This window comes from Salarias fasciatus, chromosome 15, assembly GCF_902148845.1.
Source record: "Salarias fasciatus chromosome 15, fSalaFa1.1, whole genome shotgun sequence".
Classification (NCBI taxonomy): Eukaryota; Metazoa; Chordata; class Actinopteri; order Blenniiformes; family Blenniidae; genus Salarias; species Salarias fasciatus.
Genome location: NC_043759.1, coordinates 21651499 through 21672882, shown reverse-complemented (window position 1 = coordinate 21672882; position 21384 = coordinate 21651499). Strand labels below are relative to the sequence as shown.

The following is a 21384-nucleotide window of genomic DNA, read 5'->3' as shown; positions in this document are numbered from 1 at the left end:
CCTCGGACGAACCTGGATCTCAGGATTTTAAGAGGACTTGATGAACTTTTGGGTTTGGTATGAATTTACCCTGAAATTGAGCTTTGGTTGAAGCGCAGATCAAAAGTGCTTCATCAAGAACGAATAACGAGGCTCAAATAGATATCTATGTTGATAAAGGTGTACTCGACACTCGCGGTCAATAAATAAAGACAAATGAAATGACTGTTTCTGAATGTTTCCGTGGAAACAGGGAGCAACATCTAGTGCACTTGGACAACAAAAGCCTCGATGAACGAGTGTGTTGTAGACGTTTGTAACTATTGGACCTTCGATTTGTTATGTGCACTCATGAGCCAGAGGGACATGTAACATGGCTGAATGCGTCTTTGTGTTCACAGATGATCAATCATCCACATCCATACGAGTCCCACTGGAGAATTTGTGAACTCGATCCAGCGTTAGCCACGCTGGAGCCCAAAGCTGGAGGCCGTCCCTCGCATTCTTCCCATGAAACAATGCATATCTGTCCAAAAACAAAGTGAATTATTTGGGGCGAGGAAGGTTTCCTCTGCATGTCATGATGGCCTGATGTGTTTATGGCATTTTAATGGATTCTGCAGCTGCTTCTTCCTCCAGAAGCATCAGAAACGAGAGCTGAGCTCTACGGTGAGGGTTCGGAGGTGAACCGTGTGTTTGCAAAGAAATGTTCTCCTGCATCAAGGTGTACAAGGTACGTGATGGAGGTCATGAAATCATTCTGATGCGGTGATCACACTTGTGGAAACGACAACAAAACACACGCCGAGCGGCTGTTCCAAACTGTATCCTGCAACATGATTTCCACAACAAAGCTGTGTGCTGCACTGAATGTAACGGAATGGCTTTTGAATTATTGTGGTGGGAATTTCACCAGCGAGGAACTCACCGACAGCCCATAAAATGTTTTAAGTAGTCAAAACAGCATCGGGAATTCCTCTAACTTACATATCAATTAGAATAAACTGTGAGATATGGGCTGGGATGAACTGCATTGGTTCGTTTTCTGCATTCATATTTAAATCAGACTTTAATTGAATTGCACCAGAGTCCTTTTGGAAGCATTTCAAGACCCATTTCTCAGGCAGACTGGATCCAGATGGACTGTGGGATTGATTGCGGGAAGAAGAAGTCGTTTACTTGGAGAAAGCCCGCTTGAGAACAGTAAGAACATGAAAACGCTGCACAGAAGAAGTTTAACAGAGGAGGATGAATGGGTCGCATGACCAATTTACTTAAGGCAGAAGTGGTTCAAATCTGACTTTTTACCTGCATCTGATTTTGTTATAACAGTCTGGAAAGTCTCCTTTTTTCCACCAAATCAGACTCAGATTATTTTCAAATGTACTCCCAGACATCACAGTTGTGCATCAGTGGAAGAAAGAGATCTCATTTAAGCAAAAGGCCATAATTACAGTTTAGCCTGTCTTTGTTTTTTTATTAACTTTATCAATTTGTCATATTTTTGTTGGCAACTTCAAACTTAATACATGTCAGTGTGTATAATTGTAGTAAACAAACCAAATACAAGACAACCTCTCTTTTTACAGAGTATATAAAAAGAAAAAGGGTTTTAAATACCAAATCCTCTGTCAATAGTGACATGCAAATAGAAATGCAAGACAATTAGCAGCTACTATTAGCCTAAATTTTTTTTAAACAGATGTACACACAAACTTTTCAGACATTTCCTTGTCACAGATTGTTTTGCATCAGATTTAAATGGCTTTGTACCAACAGCAATGTCCAGCACCTGTGGCTGCTTTGCCAATCCCAACACAGAATCACCTCAGTGAGGTTCACTGCACATCTGCCTGGCTCACACAGGTGTCCGTGGATCACGTCCTGTTTCTGAAGCCGAGGCGTCAGAACTATTCTGAACTCCGTCAAACACCAGGAGCTGACTGTGAGACACCCAATTCACTGGATGGGGGTTGCATTTCAATAATAATAAAATGAACAACCAAGCAAAGAAATCGTATCTCAGCAGAAATTCAGAGCATTAAGACCTGCAGTGTGAACGCCGCTCTACTCAGCTACCGCAGAAATACAAAAACAGAAGAATGTGTGTCCTCAGAGTACTTGAACTGCGAGTGAAAGCACAAAAAGGGTGTAAATGTCTGAGAATTAATGAGAAGAACGTGTGGTGGGAATGCAGCAAATACCAAAGAAATATCCAGAATGAGAAACTTGTGTTTTTTTAAATCGTGTCGTTTCGTACACGTTCACTAAAGCAGACGTGACATCTGCCTCACATCTGAGGATCGGCACGGGGACGATGCTAAACTCCACGCAGACAAAGATCCTCACCATGTTGAAGTAGGAGCGGATCTTGACACCTCTGGCGAGGTCCCACACAATGCAGTTCCCATCGTGGCCAGCGGAGAAAAGGATCCTGGGATCAAAAGGATGCGGCTCCAGGACGAACACCTCGTCCTCGTGACCCTGCGAGCGAAACAGCACACACATCTGGAGTGAAGAAATGATCTATTTTACCAATTTTCTTCGTCTAAGCACTTGTTTATGAAGTTAACAGGAAGCTGAAGCCAACTAAAACCAATTTCCCTCCTTTGCCTATTTAACAAATCTGTATCCAATAGAAATGCTCTTGCAGGAATGACGCCATGTCTCCTCTGCAGCAGTCACTTTGTTTTTACCATCAATAAACATGCAGAAACTATCATTTCGGAGTGTCTTTAAGACACTGTAGTGAAATGAGAAAAGCCTCTTTTATTCTCTGAACTGCTATGAAAATGTAATAAATGAATTGACTGCGCAGCTCATCAACAGAAACATGTTTTGTGACTTCAAGGTCTAACAAATAAACCATAACTTGAATCTCTGCTGTGAACAAAAGTGCTCATAGTTTGTTTTACTTCCTGACTCAGATTGCCCTGCAACCTTAAATTCAGTCTGAAGAAGGAAAAAACTACTTTGGTGTTTTCAAATTTGAGGTGAAAAACAGTCACACAGCAGTTTTCTGAAGCTGCAGGTATTTAGTTTTTATCACCCATGTTTATAAAATTAAGTGAAACCCGGTCTAACAGAGGCAGAATGGGTCTTCATACTGATCTTGCTTTTGGGACATGAGCTGAGCTGTACGCACCATCAGGACGTGAACCAGGTTCCCGGTGGTGGAGTTCCACACCTTCAGCGTCAGGTTGTTGGCGGCAGTGATCACCGTGCCGTCGTGGCGATCCCACGCCACCATGGTAACCTTCAGCTTGGTCACCTTGTCCTCCAGGGGAGGAGGGTTGTACTTCCTGCAGAGACGACGAGGGCGATGATGATGATGATGATGACGACGATGAATTGATCCATTTATCACTCGTTCACATCTCCACAACTTCTGATAATTATGCACAACTCCAGATGTCGCCGTTTCCTAAACATATCAACGCTTCTTTGTCCACATTGCTACTTTCTTTGTCAAAGCAAGAGCGCATCTGTATTCGACTGAAATTTCCTTCGTGGTCTTAAAACTAAATAGGTCATTTTAGGGCTATTCTTTTAATTTTGTTTTCATCCAGACAATAAAAAGACATAATCAGCATCATCTCCATTCACACACCGTCAGCAGTGCCTGCAGTAAATCCACGGCGTCTGGGAGCAGCTGAGGAATCCATCACTACGTCTCACTTTATGCTGCTGGGATGTCCTCCTTTTCTTCTCTTAATCATTTATATGTTGCACGTTAGGCAGCGTGTAAGTTTTGTTTACTTGAAAGGCTGCAGACTCTCTGAGCTTTAACTCACCAAACACACCGACTCTCAGTAATCTCAGTGCAGTGTATCATATAAGCTCCAGATTCCAGAAAGTAGTTTTCGCAGGCAAATGAAAAACTAATTTTTGAAAGCCTTGGAGCCCCCAATGTGATTTCTGGACCCCACCCAAGATGGCCTCGGATCCCAGAATACAAGTGTAGTTTTCCCTGCATTTCCCTTTTTTAATAAGAACCTTTTTTTTTTTTTTTAATATAGATATCATAAAATACGGGATTACTGCAGCTCAAGGCTCTTGGCTCCAAGCACAGCACTGCCGATGGAGAGGACGGACTGACACACACACACCAAGCACATGTGTACCCGGGTAATTTGGTCTGCATGTCCAGCAGGATGCTCCTCCAGCCCTGAGGCTGCAGCTGCCAGATCCGAGCCGTCCCGTCTCTGCTGCCGCTCACAAACCTGCAACACAAACACAAAAACACACACATACACACACGATGGACTGGTGAGCGAAAAAAAAAAACAAATCACGCAGCTCTAAAACGTAACACTAAGTTCTACTTTTGCATTCTGCAGTGAAATGCTTCTCTCCATCTCCACACGTCAATATAGACTAATTATAAGCAGCCCTTCCGTCTCCACCTCTGCCTCCCTCTCTCTTTGCATAGACAGTCCGCCTTCCTCTCCGCTTAGATTACAGCCACCCGGGGGAATTACAGCACCGAGCTTGTTTTTCCTGCAAACGCCATCCGGGCGCACGCAGTCCAGCGCCGCGCGGCGTGCGCAGGCGCGTGTTGATCCGTGCGCGGCTGCGTGAATACGAATTAGAAGACGCAACGAGACGCTCGGAAAAGACGGCGTTTGTGCTGACACCACGGAGTCGCATTCCGGCACCTCGAGGTTTCATAAAAACAAAGCGGCACGCACATGGAAGAATTAACGACGCCGAATATGGAGCGACAACACACACACACGTACACACACACACACAACCTGAGAACACTCACCTGTCACTGCAATGTGAAAATTGGATGCTGTCAACTTTGTCCTAGGCAAGAAAATATGAGGGAGAAGTTAATGTACATTATTTCCTCTGTCGGTTCACTCAGCGTCACACTTTTTAGGATTACTATGAAATCATCTCTTCAGAAACAGCATGTTGATTTTTAAAATATACTTCAGCAATATGGTCAAAAATATTATCAAATGTTTAGTGTGTTTCTAAGACAACAATATCTCTCAATGTGTGGAAGAAGAGAATAAAAGTGTGCCATTATTGTAAACAAAATCTTCCATTTGAAAGACTAAAACACATCAGGAAAAAAATAATTCAATAGTGAGTTGAGTTATATTTGACCAAGCTACTGTGTTCAGGCTCAAGAAGTAAGATCTGCATTAGCATATTAAAACGAAACATATTTAAGAGATTCTGAGAGTTTGGATTAAACACAGATCTGTGTCGACTCACTGTATGTGACTCCAGCTCAGAGATCTTCTCCGGTTGACCTGAACCGAAGTAGTAAACCCGGATGATGTGATCGGTGCTGCCTGTGGCCAGGAACATCCCGCCTGGACACGAAAACAAAAGATTAAAGTAAGGCCGGTGTGATTATCGTACATGGTTTTTGTTTATTTACTTGTCGTCTTCGTCATGCTTCAAAAACTTTTAGAATTTTAGAGTCAGGTAATCTGGCAATCTCGCATTTCCATAAAAAGCAGCGCCACGCTGGAGTGTTGACTTGGCCTAATTGTGCAAGTAATTCTGCTGAAGACAAAAGCCAGCTGTTTTCACCTGCGCTGAAGGAGGAGCAGATCATCTGCACACCGGGTCTGGAGCGCTCCGTGAATTTACTGGGCCTCTGACTGGAAACACACAAACAAGAAACACAGCAGATATTAAATCTGAGACACCACTTCAGGTTTGTTTTGTGGTTTTATGTTTCCCTCTTTTTTTTTTTTGTTTTTGGAAAGCTGCCTTTCAGGGACGTATTGACCTTTGCTTCAAAACACAGCGACAAAATATACGATGAAAAAAAACTTTGTGTGCATAAAATCAATATTCCCAGAAAAATCCTGCTGCAGCCCGGCCCGGTGTTTCTCACCCGAACTTGAGCGTGTGTGCGTCCCACTGCCAGAAGCAGATGGTGCCGTCGGCTCCGGTGGAGGACAGGTAGCGCTTGGAGCCGCTGCACAGAGGAGAGAACTGCAAACACAACCAATCAGAGGGCCCGGTTGAAGAGCGACGCATAAACCGAGTACGATGAAGAAAGTTTCTCTTTGTTGTGGCGTATACGTGACGAAAATGTCTATATTTTTCACAAAACCAAACAATTACTACAGAAAATAACTACAATCTCAACATGAAGCCAATCTTAATGATGCCTCCTGCTGCAAAATACAGTGCAATCTCTAAAAAAGCCTTCTCCCATAGCTGCTGCATTATGGATGTTTTAACAAACTCACCCTGTCAACACGGCTTTGATGCTTGTTTGTAGCAACGATTTAGCTAGTTTTCATGGCAACATCACCGATATCTCACCTGGAGTCTCAGTGTGGTGTTGTTTCTAACACTCTTGAAGAAAATCTGCTTTAAAAAAAAAATTCAATATTTTCTTTGAAACTTTTCACAATTTGCTTGGTGGGTTTTTTTGGGCCACACTGGAGACTCTTGCTGGTTTTGGCCCATGGGCCTTATGTTTGACACCCCTGCTTTAAATACACTCATGTACAAATCAACACAACGCCGTTATTTTTGTCATTTTCGTTATGCTCGGTTACAGAATTGTTCTCTCACTGCATGGACTGTGTCGTAACGTTTCCACATGTAACGCTCATAAAGCTTGTTTTTCTGCATCAGAAGATCTTAATGCGTTATTTAAAACTCATGACTGATGCGGATTTGTGCGTTTCTCTTTCACAACGACGCGCACTGTAGTTTATTTTGAGTAAATCTCATTTACTTCTACCTACTTCTAAAAATAGGGAAGACGTGATCTTATAACGCTGCTGTGGAAATTACTGACGGCAAAAATATGTCTGTCTGCGAGACAAAAAAAAAATGCTTCTTATTACATATTGATGATGTTGATCTGATCTATTTTAACATGTAAAATCCAATTCAAGCAAAAAAATAAGCAGAGGTTCACCACTGTGTAAAAAGCGAGCTGTAAATGTAGAGCAACTAATAAAGGAAAATACTTGAGGATCTTCAAAAGATATTACAGACTGGCGGATGTCTCTCTGCGCAGGAACAAAGGTAAAGGATTGTCTGGGAAGCTCCTGACCTTTGACCCCCTCGGGAGGCACTGCGTTAACCCTTTAATGGCCGAGGTAACCTTTGCCTTGTTTCCAAATTAAGAAATGTAAATAAATGACCGTCGTGGAAAACATGACAGAGTTGTGTCGGAAAGAGAAAGAAGAAAAGTTTGTTTGATTAAAAATAAAAATAAATGACCACAACCATTCCTTTTCAAACACAGAAATATATTTTGAGAAGTTATATTAAGTGTGAAATACTTGATAGTTGTAGCTTTTATGGTGATGACTGGCTTTTATAATTATTTTTTAATGACTATTTTTTGACATATGCAAACTTTTTTTTAGATTTTAAACATAAAAATGTATTAAAAATAGAATTGTGCCGCTACATATTTACTAAAATCCAGTGGAAAAAAATTACATGCTAGAAATGGTGATATATGTTATTTTAGTCAGTTTACAACTTTTTTAACTGTAATTAAATTAATTAAAACAACACTGTTCACACCGTTCGAAAACTTTGGTCTATCGTAGAATTAAAAAGAAATATTTTTTCATAGGTGATGTATGAAGGTTAAAACCATTCATGATTCTGAAACCAGTGGATGAGCTGCAGATTTGAAACAGTCTCCAGTCTCCCGCTGTTCAGTGGTGCAAAATTCATGACAAAGTTGGTGATCAGAATGATCAGAACACGGATCAATCATCGGCACATCTTCTGGTGTCAGGCTGAAATAGTGGCCAAAGATGACGACACAACTGGTTCAGTCCTTTTTGATATGGTTGGAAACACACAGACAAGTGAAACAAAGAAATCAAACACACACAGATAAAGGTCCTACCTGCAGTGAGGTGATGGAGGCTGCGTGTCCCTCCAGCACGGCCAGCGGGGCGCAGGTCTGTAAGCACCACACTCGGATGGTCTTGTCACAGGAGCCGGCGGCGATCATGGTGTTCTCGTAGCTGACGGCCATGTCGGATATCTCGGCGGCGTGGCCGCGCAGGGTGGCGAGCAGACGGCCGTCATCCGTCCCCCAGATCTTCACCAGGCAGTCGTCCGAGCCCTGAGAAAAAAAAAGAAGAGAAAGACTGGCGTTTAAGGTAGTCTGCGAAGCGTCTCGTTTCTGGGCAACACTTGGGGTAAGACGAATTCAACTTGTCAAGTTCAAAGAGACTTTTTAAAATATATCTGGGCGCGCTGCAGCGCTAGACGGTCGGCAGATTGGCAAAGTTGGAAGACAAACAAAAGAGGGACTCGAGTCTTCAGAAGCAAAGATAGATGAATGATCAGGCTGCACGATGACGGAAACAGTGGCAGTGAACATTATTATTAATCCTAATATTACCAAATAACATACAAATTCAATTTACACCATAGAAAACATAACAGCCACAAGAATGGGTAGACTCCGCCATTGTGTCAGAATATCTTAGTCAGATTCTGTTTGCTTGCACCTGTAAAAAGCCTCAGCTGCTCTTTCAAACACAAAGAGGATTAGAAAAAAAAAAACATCTGTGTCCATAAAGACCAACTCACATTTGTTAATTCACTTTTTATGATCTGGTTAAATAGTAGCAGATAGACGCATTCAAACGGATGAAATTGTGTCATTTTGAAGCTCAGACTTTCATTACATTATTGTATTCGCTTGAAATAAGTGAGAAGACGAACATTAATACTGAACACACAGGGAGAGCGGGGAACATTTACTCGATACACGGCGATACTTGTCCTCTTTTAAGCTTCGCGCGACCTATTAGCTAATAACAGGAGTTGGAAATGTCAGACAGAAACAGGAACATTATCTCACACAATCTGAAAGTTGAAGCATATTCAGGCTTTCCCAGGAAAGACAGTGGACCACATACACCAGGGGCTGTCAAACATAAGGCCCGTGGGCCATAAAGAGCCCATAAGGTGTTTGACACTCCTGACAAACACATTTAGAAAGAAGAAACACTGATAGAATGAAGCTTTGCAAAAACATATACTATATATCAACGCACTGTATGTTCAGTTTAAAATGACTCCGACTGCTTTTCCACAAACAGCATTGCTGCAATAATATGAAGATTTACTAGCCGGATTTTATTGATTGTCAAGTGTTTTGCTGAGAGACATTCGGTTTGGGCCTTGTTGATGAATCACATTTTGTTTTCTTTATGGAGGCTGAATAAAATACTGAATTACAATGAGAAGAATGCCATTAAACAGACACCACTGGCAGCGCATGAGCTCACCTGTTCAGCTGAGATAAAGTAGTGCGAAACACGACTACCGAGTAACACAGATGTCTCGGCCGAGGCCTCCCTGGGTTATGAGGAGATGTCTCATTTTACAACAGCTGGAGCAGAGTTTATAGCAAAACACCGGTTTTACCAAAAAGGGTATTTTAAGTAGCAACAAAAGCACAAAACAGATGCGGAAACAATGCATCAGAAAACCAAATGATGACGGCTTAATAATGGTGGAGTGAGTGAACTCCAGACTGCAGGCCGCTTCCTTCCGCCCGTGTTAAAAACGCACCATCGAGACCTCCATCAAAACAGTTTAACAATGAAAACAGCCTTCAGGGACTCTGCTGAAAATTCCTGGCTGTGATCCAACTTGTTGGGGGTTAAAATGTTTGGTGATTTAACACAGTGCGCCTCTTGTCTGCGCCTTGATTAGGACCTCAAAACTCATTTTGAAACCAACAGGTATCCAACATGGAAAAACCCTTAATGTCAGGCTGAAATATCTGCATTTATTTAGAAAGAAGGAAAAAAAAACTGACTGGAGACTTTAATGCTAATAAGTCATACAACTGCAAAACATGGTCACAGTGGGCTGGAAGGAACAAGTAGACAGTCGACATGGACCCTCACATTCTTACATATGGGAAATTTAATCTCCTGCAAAGCTTGTTTTTGCACTGTGAAAAGAAAACCAGTTCCAAAACGGGGATTTTCTTTCTGTGCGATATGGCAACAGCACTAACAACTGCACCACCTTGCAACTCCGCTCGCTGAAATTACATCATTTCATGTCGGCAAAACGTTTGAGAAAACAAAACACGGTATCTGCCTCAGACAACAATCCGTCACTCCACAGCGGGCAGAACCAAACCGGACAGTCGCCGTTATTCTCCGAGGCCTGATCACAAACAAACGCGGGACGGATTTCAGAAAGGCTCAAGGACAAACTACAACCGTGAAAAGACAGACAAGAAGACTGGTTCGGGATTTGCAGGAGACCCAACAAGAAGTTCTGTTATCGCTGAGGAGGAAATGTCACTCGGTGTCACGGGGGGGCAAACAAACCAGAGCCACCGGTCTTATGTTGTCCTTTCAAATGTCCACGATAATGAGGTCTGAGCCGTCTCCACATGTACATTACACCAGTCAATCGGTCTCCCGATCAATCGTTTAACCTAACCCGCGCGCGGACGCTCGGCAAAGTCAATGATCACAAGCCGCTATACACAGTGATCAATCAAAACGCCTGCGAACGCATGCAGCAGAGTCAAAAAGACAGAGCAGGACCAAAAATAAGAAAATATATAAATAAAAATGATCTTGTGATGAAGGGAGACGACAAGAGAGAGGGAAAGAGAAAATGAGCGGAGGGAGGAAAAAAAAAAAGGAGAGAGAAAGTGAAGGAGACCAAGAATGAATTTTAATTTTGGCACTTAGCCAGCGCCTCAGAGGAAACATTTTCTCCAGTTATGATGAGAAATAGCGAGAGGAGGGGGAGCGGGGAAGAGAAGAGAAGAGAGAGGGACGGAGAGAAAGGAACAAAGGAGGGGCAGCATAAGATGAGGATGGGGGAGAGAAAAAGAGCGAGAGATAACAGGAAAAGAGAGAGAGAGTCAATCTAACCCCCCCTCCTCTCTCTCCCTCCCTCTCAGCAGCCAGCCATTTTTAGAGATTTAAGAAGTGAAAGCTGAAAATGGTGTATAGCAGCAGGCAGTGTTTGACTCGAGGATCCAAACAGAAGGACGGCGACATTAAATCAACATCGTCTCATTGTTCCCCCAAATATTTAGCACAACGCCAAACGTTTCACTCGCTGATAAGGCAACCAGAAGGGCAAAGGTCAACTGCTCACTGTCGAAACCGAGGGAATTCCAGGATTTTCCTCATCGAAAATGCGATTAAATGGGTGAATCTCTCCTTTACGCCGCATTAAGTGAAGAGCCGGTGAGTAAAAGCATCCCACCGCAGTAAACAGTGATTACTACCAACCAGAACTGCTACAACGTGGGATACAGATGCTAGCGAGGCATGTTAACAATCCCAGGATACAACAGGTGACTAAACAAACAAAGAACCTCGACAGGAACACGGTAGCCAGGCCAACACACACACACACGGGAGAAGCGCGGCGCCTTACGGTGAAGATGCGCCGCCCCGTCCTGTCGAAGGTCACGCAGTACACCGACGACAGGTGTCCCAGGATCCTCTTGTGCATCTTCATGTGCTGGTAGACGGCCGTGGGCAGGAGGTGGCGCAGGCGGTAGGAGCCGTTCAGCCGGCGGCCGAAGCTGGTCTCCACTGGATGTCATGGAAACGTGAATTATAGCAGAGAGTGAAACAGCAATCAAACTCAATCAAGTCAACATATACTGTATAAAACATCAGTGTCGTATGCTTACCCACAGTATACATAAGACATGACTCACTGACTGAATATCAAAGAGGAAAACAGAGAGAGAGAGTTTTAACAGCAGAAATTCAAGCGCTTGCTTTACCAATATTGGGAGGGCTTCCATAAATAATAGGCGGCTCTGGTGGTCGTCCACAATGCAGCGCAGCCAACGCTGAGCCCTTCCACACAACATGCTTGCAGCCTGGAAGAAAAACACAAATATTCAGGTTGCGTGTATACTGATTTAAGGTAAAGGCCACACAGTGTCGCCCTGGATGAAACTCCTCTATCAGAACACTACCGCTTTGATTGCAGTGCAGGTTTTCCCCCCCTGCACGCGTGGGTTTTCCTCTAAGTACTTCAGCCACCTCCCACAGTCGAGACACATGCTTGTCGGGTAATTTGGTAACTTCGAAACTGCCGGTGGGTGTGAATGTGCGAATGAGTGATGGTCTGTTTTTTCTGCGTTTTCTTGACTGATCCAGATCAGCTTAGATCAAGACAGGCTGTTTTTTTTGTGTGTCTATACATTACAATAGCTCATGTTCAAGAAGTGTGTTTTCCTCTCACTCTTGGCAGTGCGGAGCAGATTCTGCCTGCCGGCCCCCAGCAGGCTGGTGAGTCCCGGCACGCTGGCGGGGACCTCCGTCTCCAGCAGTGGGCATATTCTGGTGCAGACCTGCAGCAGGTGGTCCGGGGCGATGTGCCTGTAGAGCTTCACCTGGGTGCAAAAACACTTGAGTCAGTTCGCAGTAAAGCCATTAAATCAACACAAAACACCGAGCACAACGATCATAACTGAAAGAAAACTGAAATAAAAGAAACCTGTGGTGGCTGCATCAAGTTGTCTAGATGCCCTTAAAAGCAAAATGAAAGTAAATATTTGCAAATGATCGAAGAAGGATTTATTTCTTTATCTGACTCTTGAATTTTACACTATTTAACATATAATCAAAATTGGGAGTGAAAGCAAGGTTGACTGTTGTTTTAGTAAGAATTAGCACAGAAATCCAATGTAACAAATACATAGTTTCCATCTTCCACTCCATAAACATCACACACTATTTCACTAATGTGCAATAATCCTTGAATCCCTAAAATCTGATGAGCGCTATTGATTTTCATGTTTTTGTAAATAGGGTTGAACAGTGGTTTGCACTATTGCACCACTGGGAGCCTTTCTGCGTGGAGCCTGCATGTTATTGTGCATACCTGGGTTTTCTCCAGGTTCCTAAAAACACGTATCTGAGGTTAATTAGGTTTCTAAAATTGCCGGCGAGTGTGAACGTTAGTGTGGAGGTGACTGTCTGTCTCCTCTGTGTTCAGAAGTCTGTTCAGGAGGAACCCTGCCTTCACTCACAGCTTAGCATTGGGCGTAGATAAAAGGGCGTGTGAGGTGGATGGATGACTTTTTGGACTTGTTAAAAACAAAAAAAAATAAATTAAGGACTGAATAAGCATATGTTTTTAAATAATATCCTCTTAAACTGGAATCATAATTTTAGAATACAAATATGACAATGTTTTCATTAATTTGTTCCAGACATAATTTAGATAATCTACACATAAATCTATATTTAATGAAATTACATGTACACTACATTAATAACCAATAACCTATATTTAAGTATACACACACCTATCTAGAAATACATATATATTGTCCATACACACATCTAATTCAACATATCTGAAAAGAAAAACATTTATTATACTTTAACCGTCCAATATTCAAATTTTATACTTATCCTGATTCCAAAATATTATGCATAGATACAGATTACATATTTTCGCGTTAAATTTTATAGTTTTACATTCAAAACCAAAAACATATTCAGACAGTGCACCCACACATTAAACATAACACACATAGAATAATCCTAAACTAAATATATGATATCACATTAATTCATTCTAAATGAGTAAAAAGATGTGATTAAGTTGAAAATCGTGTTTTTAACGTGGACAGAGAAACAGCTGAGTTCAGCAGGGAAAGGAAGGGGGCGTGGCATGCAGCGTGCGCGTGAAGCCTGTGAAGCCCACGCAGCTCTAAACACAGTGATCCTACTGACACATGGGGGACGATCCCGCGTGGCCTACATGAGAGGACCAGCAGAGAAAGGCCAGCCGTGTGTTTGTTTTTCAGTTGTTTTTTTTTTTTTTTTCATGTATTCATTTGACTCAGTCACGCAGTAATCGTCTTTGTTTCAGACACATCTGATTTAAATATCTGAACGAGGTCAAATAAGCCTGAAATTAAACAATTATGCCACACGCACACGCACGGTCTCTCCACTCCTTTATCGGAGCACGCGCACACACACACACACACACACACACACACACACACACACACACACACACACACACACACACACACACACACAATTAATGACCCCTTAATTGCTTTCAACATCCTTGCTGGTTCAGAGACGTGATCAGTGTTTCTAAGCACATGTCAGAGCCCCTCTCAGGTACCACACACACACACACACACACACGCATACACACAGAAATACACTAACTCAGTGATGTGCAATAACAATTTACTCCATTTTCCTTGCTCCTCAGCTGTAATAGATAACACTCCCGAAGCCTCAACCGCAGCAGCAGAAAGCACATGGTCCTGCACACCACTACCAGACACTTCCTCTATCATCCTCTTCACCTTTTCTTCAAAGCACACGGCTCAAAAAGAAAAAAAAAAGCTACAAATTTACCTCACCTTTAACAAAACACCCCCGACAAAGATTTATAATAGTCCAAAACGCAGCGCCATGTTGAAAAAGGGACTCTTCTCCACAAATTAATAAAATGATTAAAACATATTTAGGGCTATAAAGATCATATAATTGTATTGTCTTTAATAGTATCCCAATGTTAAATGCGCATTTTGGTTTGAGCTATCTCTATATGCAAAAATAAAAATAATCAAGACTCTAATTAATCCGCCTTAATTAATAATCCTCAATTAATATCGTTAATTATTACAATATCATAGAAATGATTCGTCTCTGCTGCCCAACCCCCTTCTGGAGCAGCCCAGACGTCCACCTACAAACCAGCTCGGATCCTGCGCCCCAGCCACTTAAAACCCCCCCCGTTTTCTATTTGGTCTAATAATTAAAAACCCTCTGCAGTATTTTTCCTTTTTTTTTTTTTTTTTAATACGGAAAATTATGCACAAAAGACAGGAGGCAGGCTGAACGGCTGGGGAAGGGAGGAGGAGGAGGCTGCACGGAGAGCCCAGCGAGCCAAGCAGGAAGAGAGAGGGAGGGAGGAAGAAAAAAAAAACACATGCAGGCACAGGGACGCTGTCAATAACCTCTTAAACGTATACATTTAAGTCCACACTTCATGTAATCTCGCCTCGGATGAACCTCTCCTGCGCGCGTGGAAAGCGAGGGAAAAACCCACCCGCGTGATAACGCATTAAAAAATAAAAACAAATAGGGCATAGGTCAATTATTTTTAGAATAGTGATAAAAATCTAACTTGTAAAACAGCAAAAACAACCAACACGGGGACGCAAATTGTCAGCAGAGGTGGGTGAGACGTAAAATGCGAGCCATGATGAATTCAATCCACGCCCCCATGCGTAAACGGCGCGTCCAGGCGAGCCCGGTTTGTTTACATGACAATTAGCGCTCAAATTAATAACGCGATTATAGAACGTCAACCCCGGCGTTACCTCGCGTCTTCGCCGATCTCTTCCTCTCGATCGTGCACCAAGTCTCTCCACAAAAATTGAAAAAAAAAAATAAAAAATAAAACGCGGAAACGCTCCACAACAGCCGATCGACAGCCTCAAACAGGAGCCTCAACTTTACTGAATATACTGTTTATATTCTGCTCCCATAAAAAAAACCCACCAACTCCTGTTTTCTAACTCTTGCCCCCTCTGTATTTTCAACCCATGCACACAAATTATGCTTCTTGCAGGACAAGAGCGCCTCCATCTCTGTGTGGCTCGTGGCGCAGGGAGTCCCTCCTCCGGATCCTGGCGCTCCTACACCACAACACTCATGACGTATCAACATTTCACACACATTTTTCCAACAACTATTACAACCTTTTGGACATGCATGGCACCCAACTCCTGCAGCACGGCGCACAGGAGGCTGGGACCCGGGCACTGGGTGCTCCACGGCAGCCCCAGCCTGCAGCCAAGGCGCCCTGCAAACTCCCTTTTGGGGTTTTTCTCAACCACCTGATTTAAAAATTGCGGGAAATTCAATTTTTATTTTGCTCTCTAAAAACTTTTTCCTCAGTTATAGAGCTCCCTTACCAAATTTTCGTAGGTCCCGGGGTGTTCCTGTCCCGTCCAGTCCAGCCTTCTGGGCAGCAGCTGGGGTGGAAAAACAGTGAGGACCGTGATCACCCGGTTCATAAATGTATGGAGTGATGTTTTAAAAGAGAAAATGATAAAATCCGAGAGAAAGCAACATGACAAAGTACAGTGCAGAGGAGCATCTCTCTCCCACTGCTGCCTGCTTACCTCCTTCTCCTCCACCTCCTTTATCAGGGTCTGAAAACAGCATAAAAACACAAAATCACGCTTCGTTACGATCCCGCACATATTATAAATTGTCCTAAAATGCGTAAAGACCAACCTCGGCTGCTTTCTGACACGGTCCAGCTTGTAGAAACCGGGCTATTAGGAAGTACAGTTCTGGTATGGTTGGAGGGGGAGAAGAGGACGGGAGCTGCGTTAGAAGAGGGCACCGAAGGAAACTGAGGGGATATTAACACAACCGTGACACGTCCCCCGATCTCCTCTACTCACCAGAAGTCAACTGCGCGATGTGTGTACTGTCTGAAGCCATTTTGGTGTTGTTTGCCAGGGCAGCGGCAGAGCTGAGTGGTGGGTCTAGGTGGCTGCCCTGTAGCTGTCACTGTTTATCCACCAGGAAGAGGCTGCCTCCATTCAGCTCACACCGAGTCCCGGCCGAGCGCCAGAGTCCTCCGCGCGGGGAGGAAGTAGTGCGCTCAGCGTGGCTCGCCCCTCAACGCGAGAAAGCCTCTTCAACCACAACAAACCTCAGAAACATTCATTGTCCGTCTTTGTGAATTTCAGTAGTGGTCAATCTGTTTCATACGAGCGTTTCTTGGATTCCCCCTCCCCCTCAAAAGGGGAGAAAAAAAAGCGCAAGCCCTCCGCGGAAGGATACGAGCGGAGTGCTTCATGCACGTTAGTGTCGAGGGGAGGTAGAAATGGCAGCCTGCTAAAGGAGAGGACACACTGCTGCAGAAAGCCTGCTTCTTTCGACTTTATCACGTTTTATTAATTACGGCTTCATCACACAACATCCTAAGCCTCACTGCGGATTAACACCTTGTAATTCTCGCTGTGTTTTTCAACATTTACCGCTTGCGGATGTAGAACATGAAGGGGGGGATTTACAGCCGTTCTTGCCGCTTCAAGCTAGTATTTCTTCTGCTTTCCCAAAATAAAAATGGCGATTTTCTTGCGAATTTACAGCTATTTCCTTTCGGTTGCGTCTTCAAGTGTAATAAAATGTGCAGCTAACACACCCACTCTCTCCGGGAGCCGTTTGGTGGGGAAGTCGTCCATTTCTCCTCCAAATAGTGGCAGGCAGTAAAATGGGGGAAGGGTTGGAGAAGAAGGGGAATGCAGCTTAATGAATGAAACCCTGTGAGTTACACTCATTTAATGGCAGTGGAGATGCAACACAGACCATCAGGGAAGATAATGGAGGAAATATATTACAGCACACTTCCTCTGTAATCACCCCAACATGCAGTGACAAAAAAAAAATCTCACACAGGTGTAGAGTTAACACATTGACATTTAATTCTTAAAATAATTCTTATTGTAATATGTGTGTAACTGTTCTATTAATCAGTGATAAGCCCTCTATGATGGATGAGCTACTAAGGGACCATAAGAAAAAAATAGCACTATTATTGAGGCCAAAACATAAGTTGACTTCAGTTTTACTCATTAAGATTTACCTCTTGATAAAAAGCAGTGTGTCACAATTTTTGATCCTGTTAACCCAACATTTCAAGTAAAAAAAGCATCATTTTTACATTTTAGTTTCATAAAAGTTTCGTATTTACAAGAAAAAGGGGAAATAATTAGCTTTCAACATTTGAAAGACAATTTTGGTTTAGAAAAGAATGATTATTTCAGGTATTTGCAGACAAGAATTATTAAACAGATATGGTCACAGAGGGAAATTGAGTAATTAAGGTATTAATGGATGCATATAAGGGAAGATAGGAAGGGTAACACTGTATCAAGCTATGGTGAAGAGTAGGCAAAACTCAACTTTATAGAAAAGTGGGAAGAATAACTTGAAGTTGAGATGGCAGCAGAAGAATGGTATGTAAGATGTAACATTCAACCTACTGGGTCAACATTGTGACAGGAGTTCAGTAGAAAAAACATCATCAGATTCTTCATAGCCACAAAGATAAAAGGGAGGTATCTTCCAGAACAGAACAGAAAAAGTGTTGGAAGTTATGTGGACAGGAGGAGATGGACAATACTCATATTTTAGAAGTGTCCAGAAGAATTTTGGGAAGGAGCGTGGGAAGTATTAACGGAGATTTTAGGCTATAACGTACAAAGGATGGGCACAGTATTATTCTTAAGGAGTCTGAGAGAAGAAAATACTCTGGGTTGGGATAAATATCTTGTAAAGGCACTGCTTGCCGCCAGCAGGAAAAGCATAACGAGGGAATGGTGCAAAACGGATCCACCTACAGGAGCAGTGGCTGAGAATAGTGGAGTAAATAACTGACATGGATAGACTTACACACATTGAGGTTACAGGAGATAAAGTTTCAATCAAAGTGGGAAAAAATGGATTGAATATAAAAGAAAAGGGGATGACACTATAGCTTAAGAGATTTTATTTCAAGAACAGGCCAATGCTGCACACATTAGTGACAGAGGGAACACCTATGTCACTGTTTTAATTTATTTTGTTAGTTTTTTTTTCTCCTTATTGATGTTTTTTGTTTGCTTATGTGTTTTGTAGACACCATGACTAGGTTGATTTGATGGGTGTATTAATCTCTTGTAATTTTTTTTTGATAAAGATTCAAATTTAAAAAAAAGTTCTGCGTTTACACGGCTACATTTAGACAACGAAAACATTATTACCCATCATCTATGGAATCCATGCATGTGCTGAACAACTACTGCACCATTGCATTATTTCTGCCATTTACGCAGTGAGATGGTGCTTGAGCGTCTTCGAAAAGTTGCGTTTTCCACCATATACATGATGGCAGAGTTGGAGCATTGTCGAAAAGTTTCAACTTAGGTGTCGTTTTCACAAAGTATCATTTTCAGGGAGCTGCAAGCACCGTCGTCCTGCAAACGGACACCCAAAACGCAACAAAAGCTTTGTGTTTTCACTTGAAACGTTTGCACAGCAATTGCAAATCAATTTTTCTACATTTGGAGTTCAGTAAACAAACAAGAAAAGCTGTGAACCAATGAGTTTGTGAGGTAATGGATGTTGGTTCTAATACCTGAGGTGTGAGCAGCAAACACTAATGCATAAATGACCATAAAAAGAAAAAATGGCTATTTCAGGGTAATAAAGTACTACATGCAACACGGACACTAACTTTTATTTGATTTACAATTTCCCAGTGACGCCCTGAGGGTCAGTCAAGCACGGGCCATGGCACAGGTCTGCTCTAAAAATAAGATCCAGGATAAAATGTGCCCGTGAGTGAGTGTTAAAATGTGGCTTTTCCCTTTTTATTAAAAGCAAATAAACACATAAGTAGTCATTACTTACTGATATTAGCTTCCTTTAGGTATTGTTCTGAGATTCCTTTGTTAATTATGTGAGGCTATATTATGTTTTGCTACAGTAGCTCAGGGAGCTAAAAACTTAAAATTAAAGTGAGACATCTTCACATCGAGGTGGAACAGTAAAAAAAAAAAAAAAAAAAAGTATATATCATCATTCATTACATACTTTTTTCTTCTTGCAAATGGCCCACACAGCCCTGTAAGATGTGCTCCACATTGTCCTCAGGAAGCCGACAACTTAAAATTGAAAGTGAAATATCTTCACATCTTTTTGGAACAGTTTCAAAAAGGTATATATCACACTAACTAACAAGCCGCAGCTTAAATATTAATACACACCTCAGGATCAGCAGGTGTTTAGATTATAATGCAAACCTGGAGATCATAAGGCCCGGGGGCCTTGTGTGACCCTTCAGCTCTGCCTGACCGGCCCTCAGGTTGTCACTGAGAAATCCTGAATTAAATGAAAACTACTGTTATTACAACTATCATGGTCATATTTTCCACGATTGCACATTATTACATCAATTAGTTGCGTCTAGCAGCACCTTGGACAGTTTTTATTTACTTATTTACTTTACTGAACTCGGAATTTTAAAAAATGTAATCATGGTGACCAGACAGACTGGGAGTCTGAGAAAAAGTATCACAGAGCAACAGTAGCTCATACAAATCATTTTAAAACAGCTGCTTTTTATTATTAAGAAATAAATGTTTTTGAGGAAAACCTCATGTCAACTTCTGTCTCAGCTTTCAACAGAAGAGCAAATTTTCCATGTGGCTCTTTGGGAAAGTTTGTTGCCCACTTGATATAATGGGAGGATTTGTAACCTTTTTTTTTTTTTGGGTCAAAGCCCCCATGCAGGCCTGTGAGATGAACTCCAGACTAATATCTTCAATTTAATTCACCAGATTTTAATTTAAATGAGTCAAAATATAATCTTCACTTACTTTCAGAAATCATCACTTAATGTGATTTTGGAAAATGTTCCACTCATCTGTCAACTTATTCTCAAAACCTTGACCTTGCAGCTGTGTACCCACTGATATTTATCACCATAACCAACTCAGTATTTGTAATTACTTATCAGTCAGTCATTTAATTCATTGTCATCTATCTTATTACAATTAACTTCAACTGTTATTTTTCTTTAAGTTGCTCACAAAGAATAAGGCAGTTTGTGTTTGATTGGCACTTTGTTTATTTCCTTGTTGGAACAATGCTCGTTGTTCTTCTTACCTCTTGATCCATTTACTGCTTTACTGTTGCCACATTGTTAAGAAACCTACATTTGTAGAATGAGAAGTATAAGCGGACATGAAAAAATAGAAAAAATCTTATTCTCTGCCAATTCGAAACAGACCAATCTGTTTAGAACACTGAAGTAATAATACTACTGTTCATTAACTTATTCAAACAGGAGACAGAAGAAATGTTAAAAAAAGCCTGTCACACTGCCATTCTCATACTGCTGTGAAATAATGTGCAATCATCATTTTTCACACAGATATATCACTTTACTGCTAATCCCACAAATACAGTTCTTCACAAATTTAAAAAGTTGACAGAAATAATTAAGTTAACATTTTCTTTATTTTTTCACTTTTTCTACATAGATATTATTTTCTATTTTTAAGCACTTGGACTATTTTCATCCGGTTTTCATCTGGTTAGTTAATAACCGAAAACTGCATCTGTTCGGCAAACTCACACACTGCTTTGTTGTGTACAGCGTACTGTATGTACTGATTTTAAAATCACTGGTCCTTGGGTAAAGACAGGAAGAAGATCTGTGCTACAAAAACTGAAAGCGAAACCCACAAGACACAACCAAAAACCCACAGAGATACAGATGTTTTTCACCATTCAGCTGGTCATTGAGTGTCTCATTCCTGGATTTCTCACGCCCCTTTGTGACTGTTTTTGTCTGCCTCATATCTGGATGTTTTTA

The 21384-nt window shown here is 41.9% G+C and overlaps 1 protein-coding gene across 1 annotated transcript in view; it reads right to left on the bottom strand.

Moving 5' to 3' along the window:
- phip (PHIP subunit of CUL4-Ring ligase complex) overlaps positions 1-16563 on the bottom strand; it is a 31376-nt gene extending 14813 nt beyond the window's left edge. The window contains exons 1-15 of the mRNA XM_030109799.1: positions 16418-16563; positions 16245-16303; positions 16130-16159; positions 15920-15979; positions 12202-12352; positions 11735-11833; positions 11377-11537; positions 7844-8065; positions 5846-5946; positions 5536-5606; positions 5212-5312; positions 4751-4791; positions 4104-4202; positions 3125-3281; positions 2329-2463 (exon numbers count right to left, since the gene is read on the bottom strand). Coding sequence (XP_029965659.1) covers positions 2329-2463; positions 3125-3281; positions 4104-4202; positions 4751-4791; positions 5212-5312; positions 5536-5606; positions 5846-5946; positions 7844-8065; positions 11377-11537; positions 11735-11833; positions 12202-12352; positions 15920-15979; positions 16130-16159; positions 16245-16303; positions 16418-16457 — 1527 coding nt within the window. The 5' untranslated portion in view covers positions 16458-16563. The remainder of the gene's footprint in view (positions 1-2328; positions 2464-3124; positions 3282-4103; positions 4203-4750; positions 4792-5211; positions 5313-5535; positions 5607-5845; positions 5947-7843; positions 8066-11376; positions 11538-11734; positions 11834-12201; positions 12353-15919; positions 15980-16129; positions 16160-16244; positions 16304-16417) is intronic.
- Positions 16564-21384: the final 4821 nt, after the last annotated feature.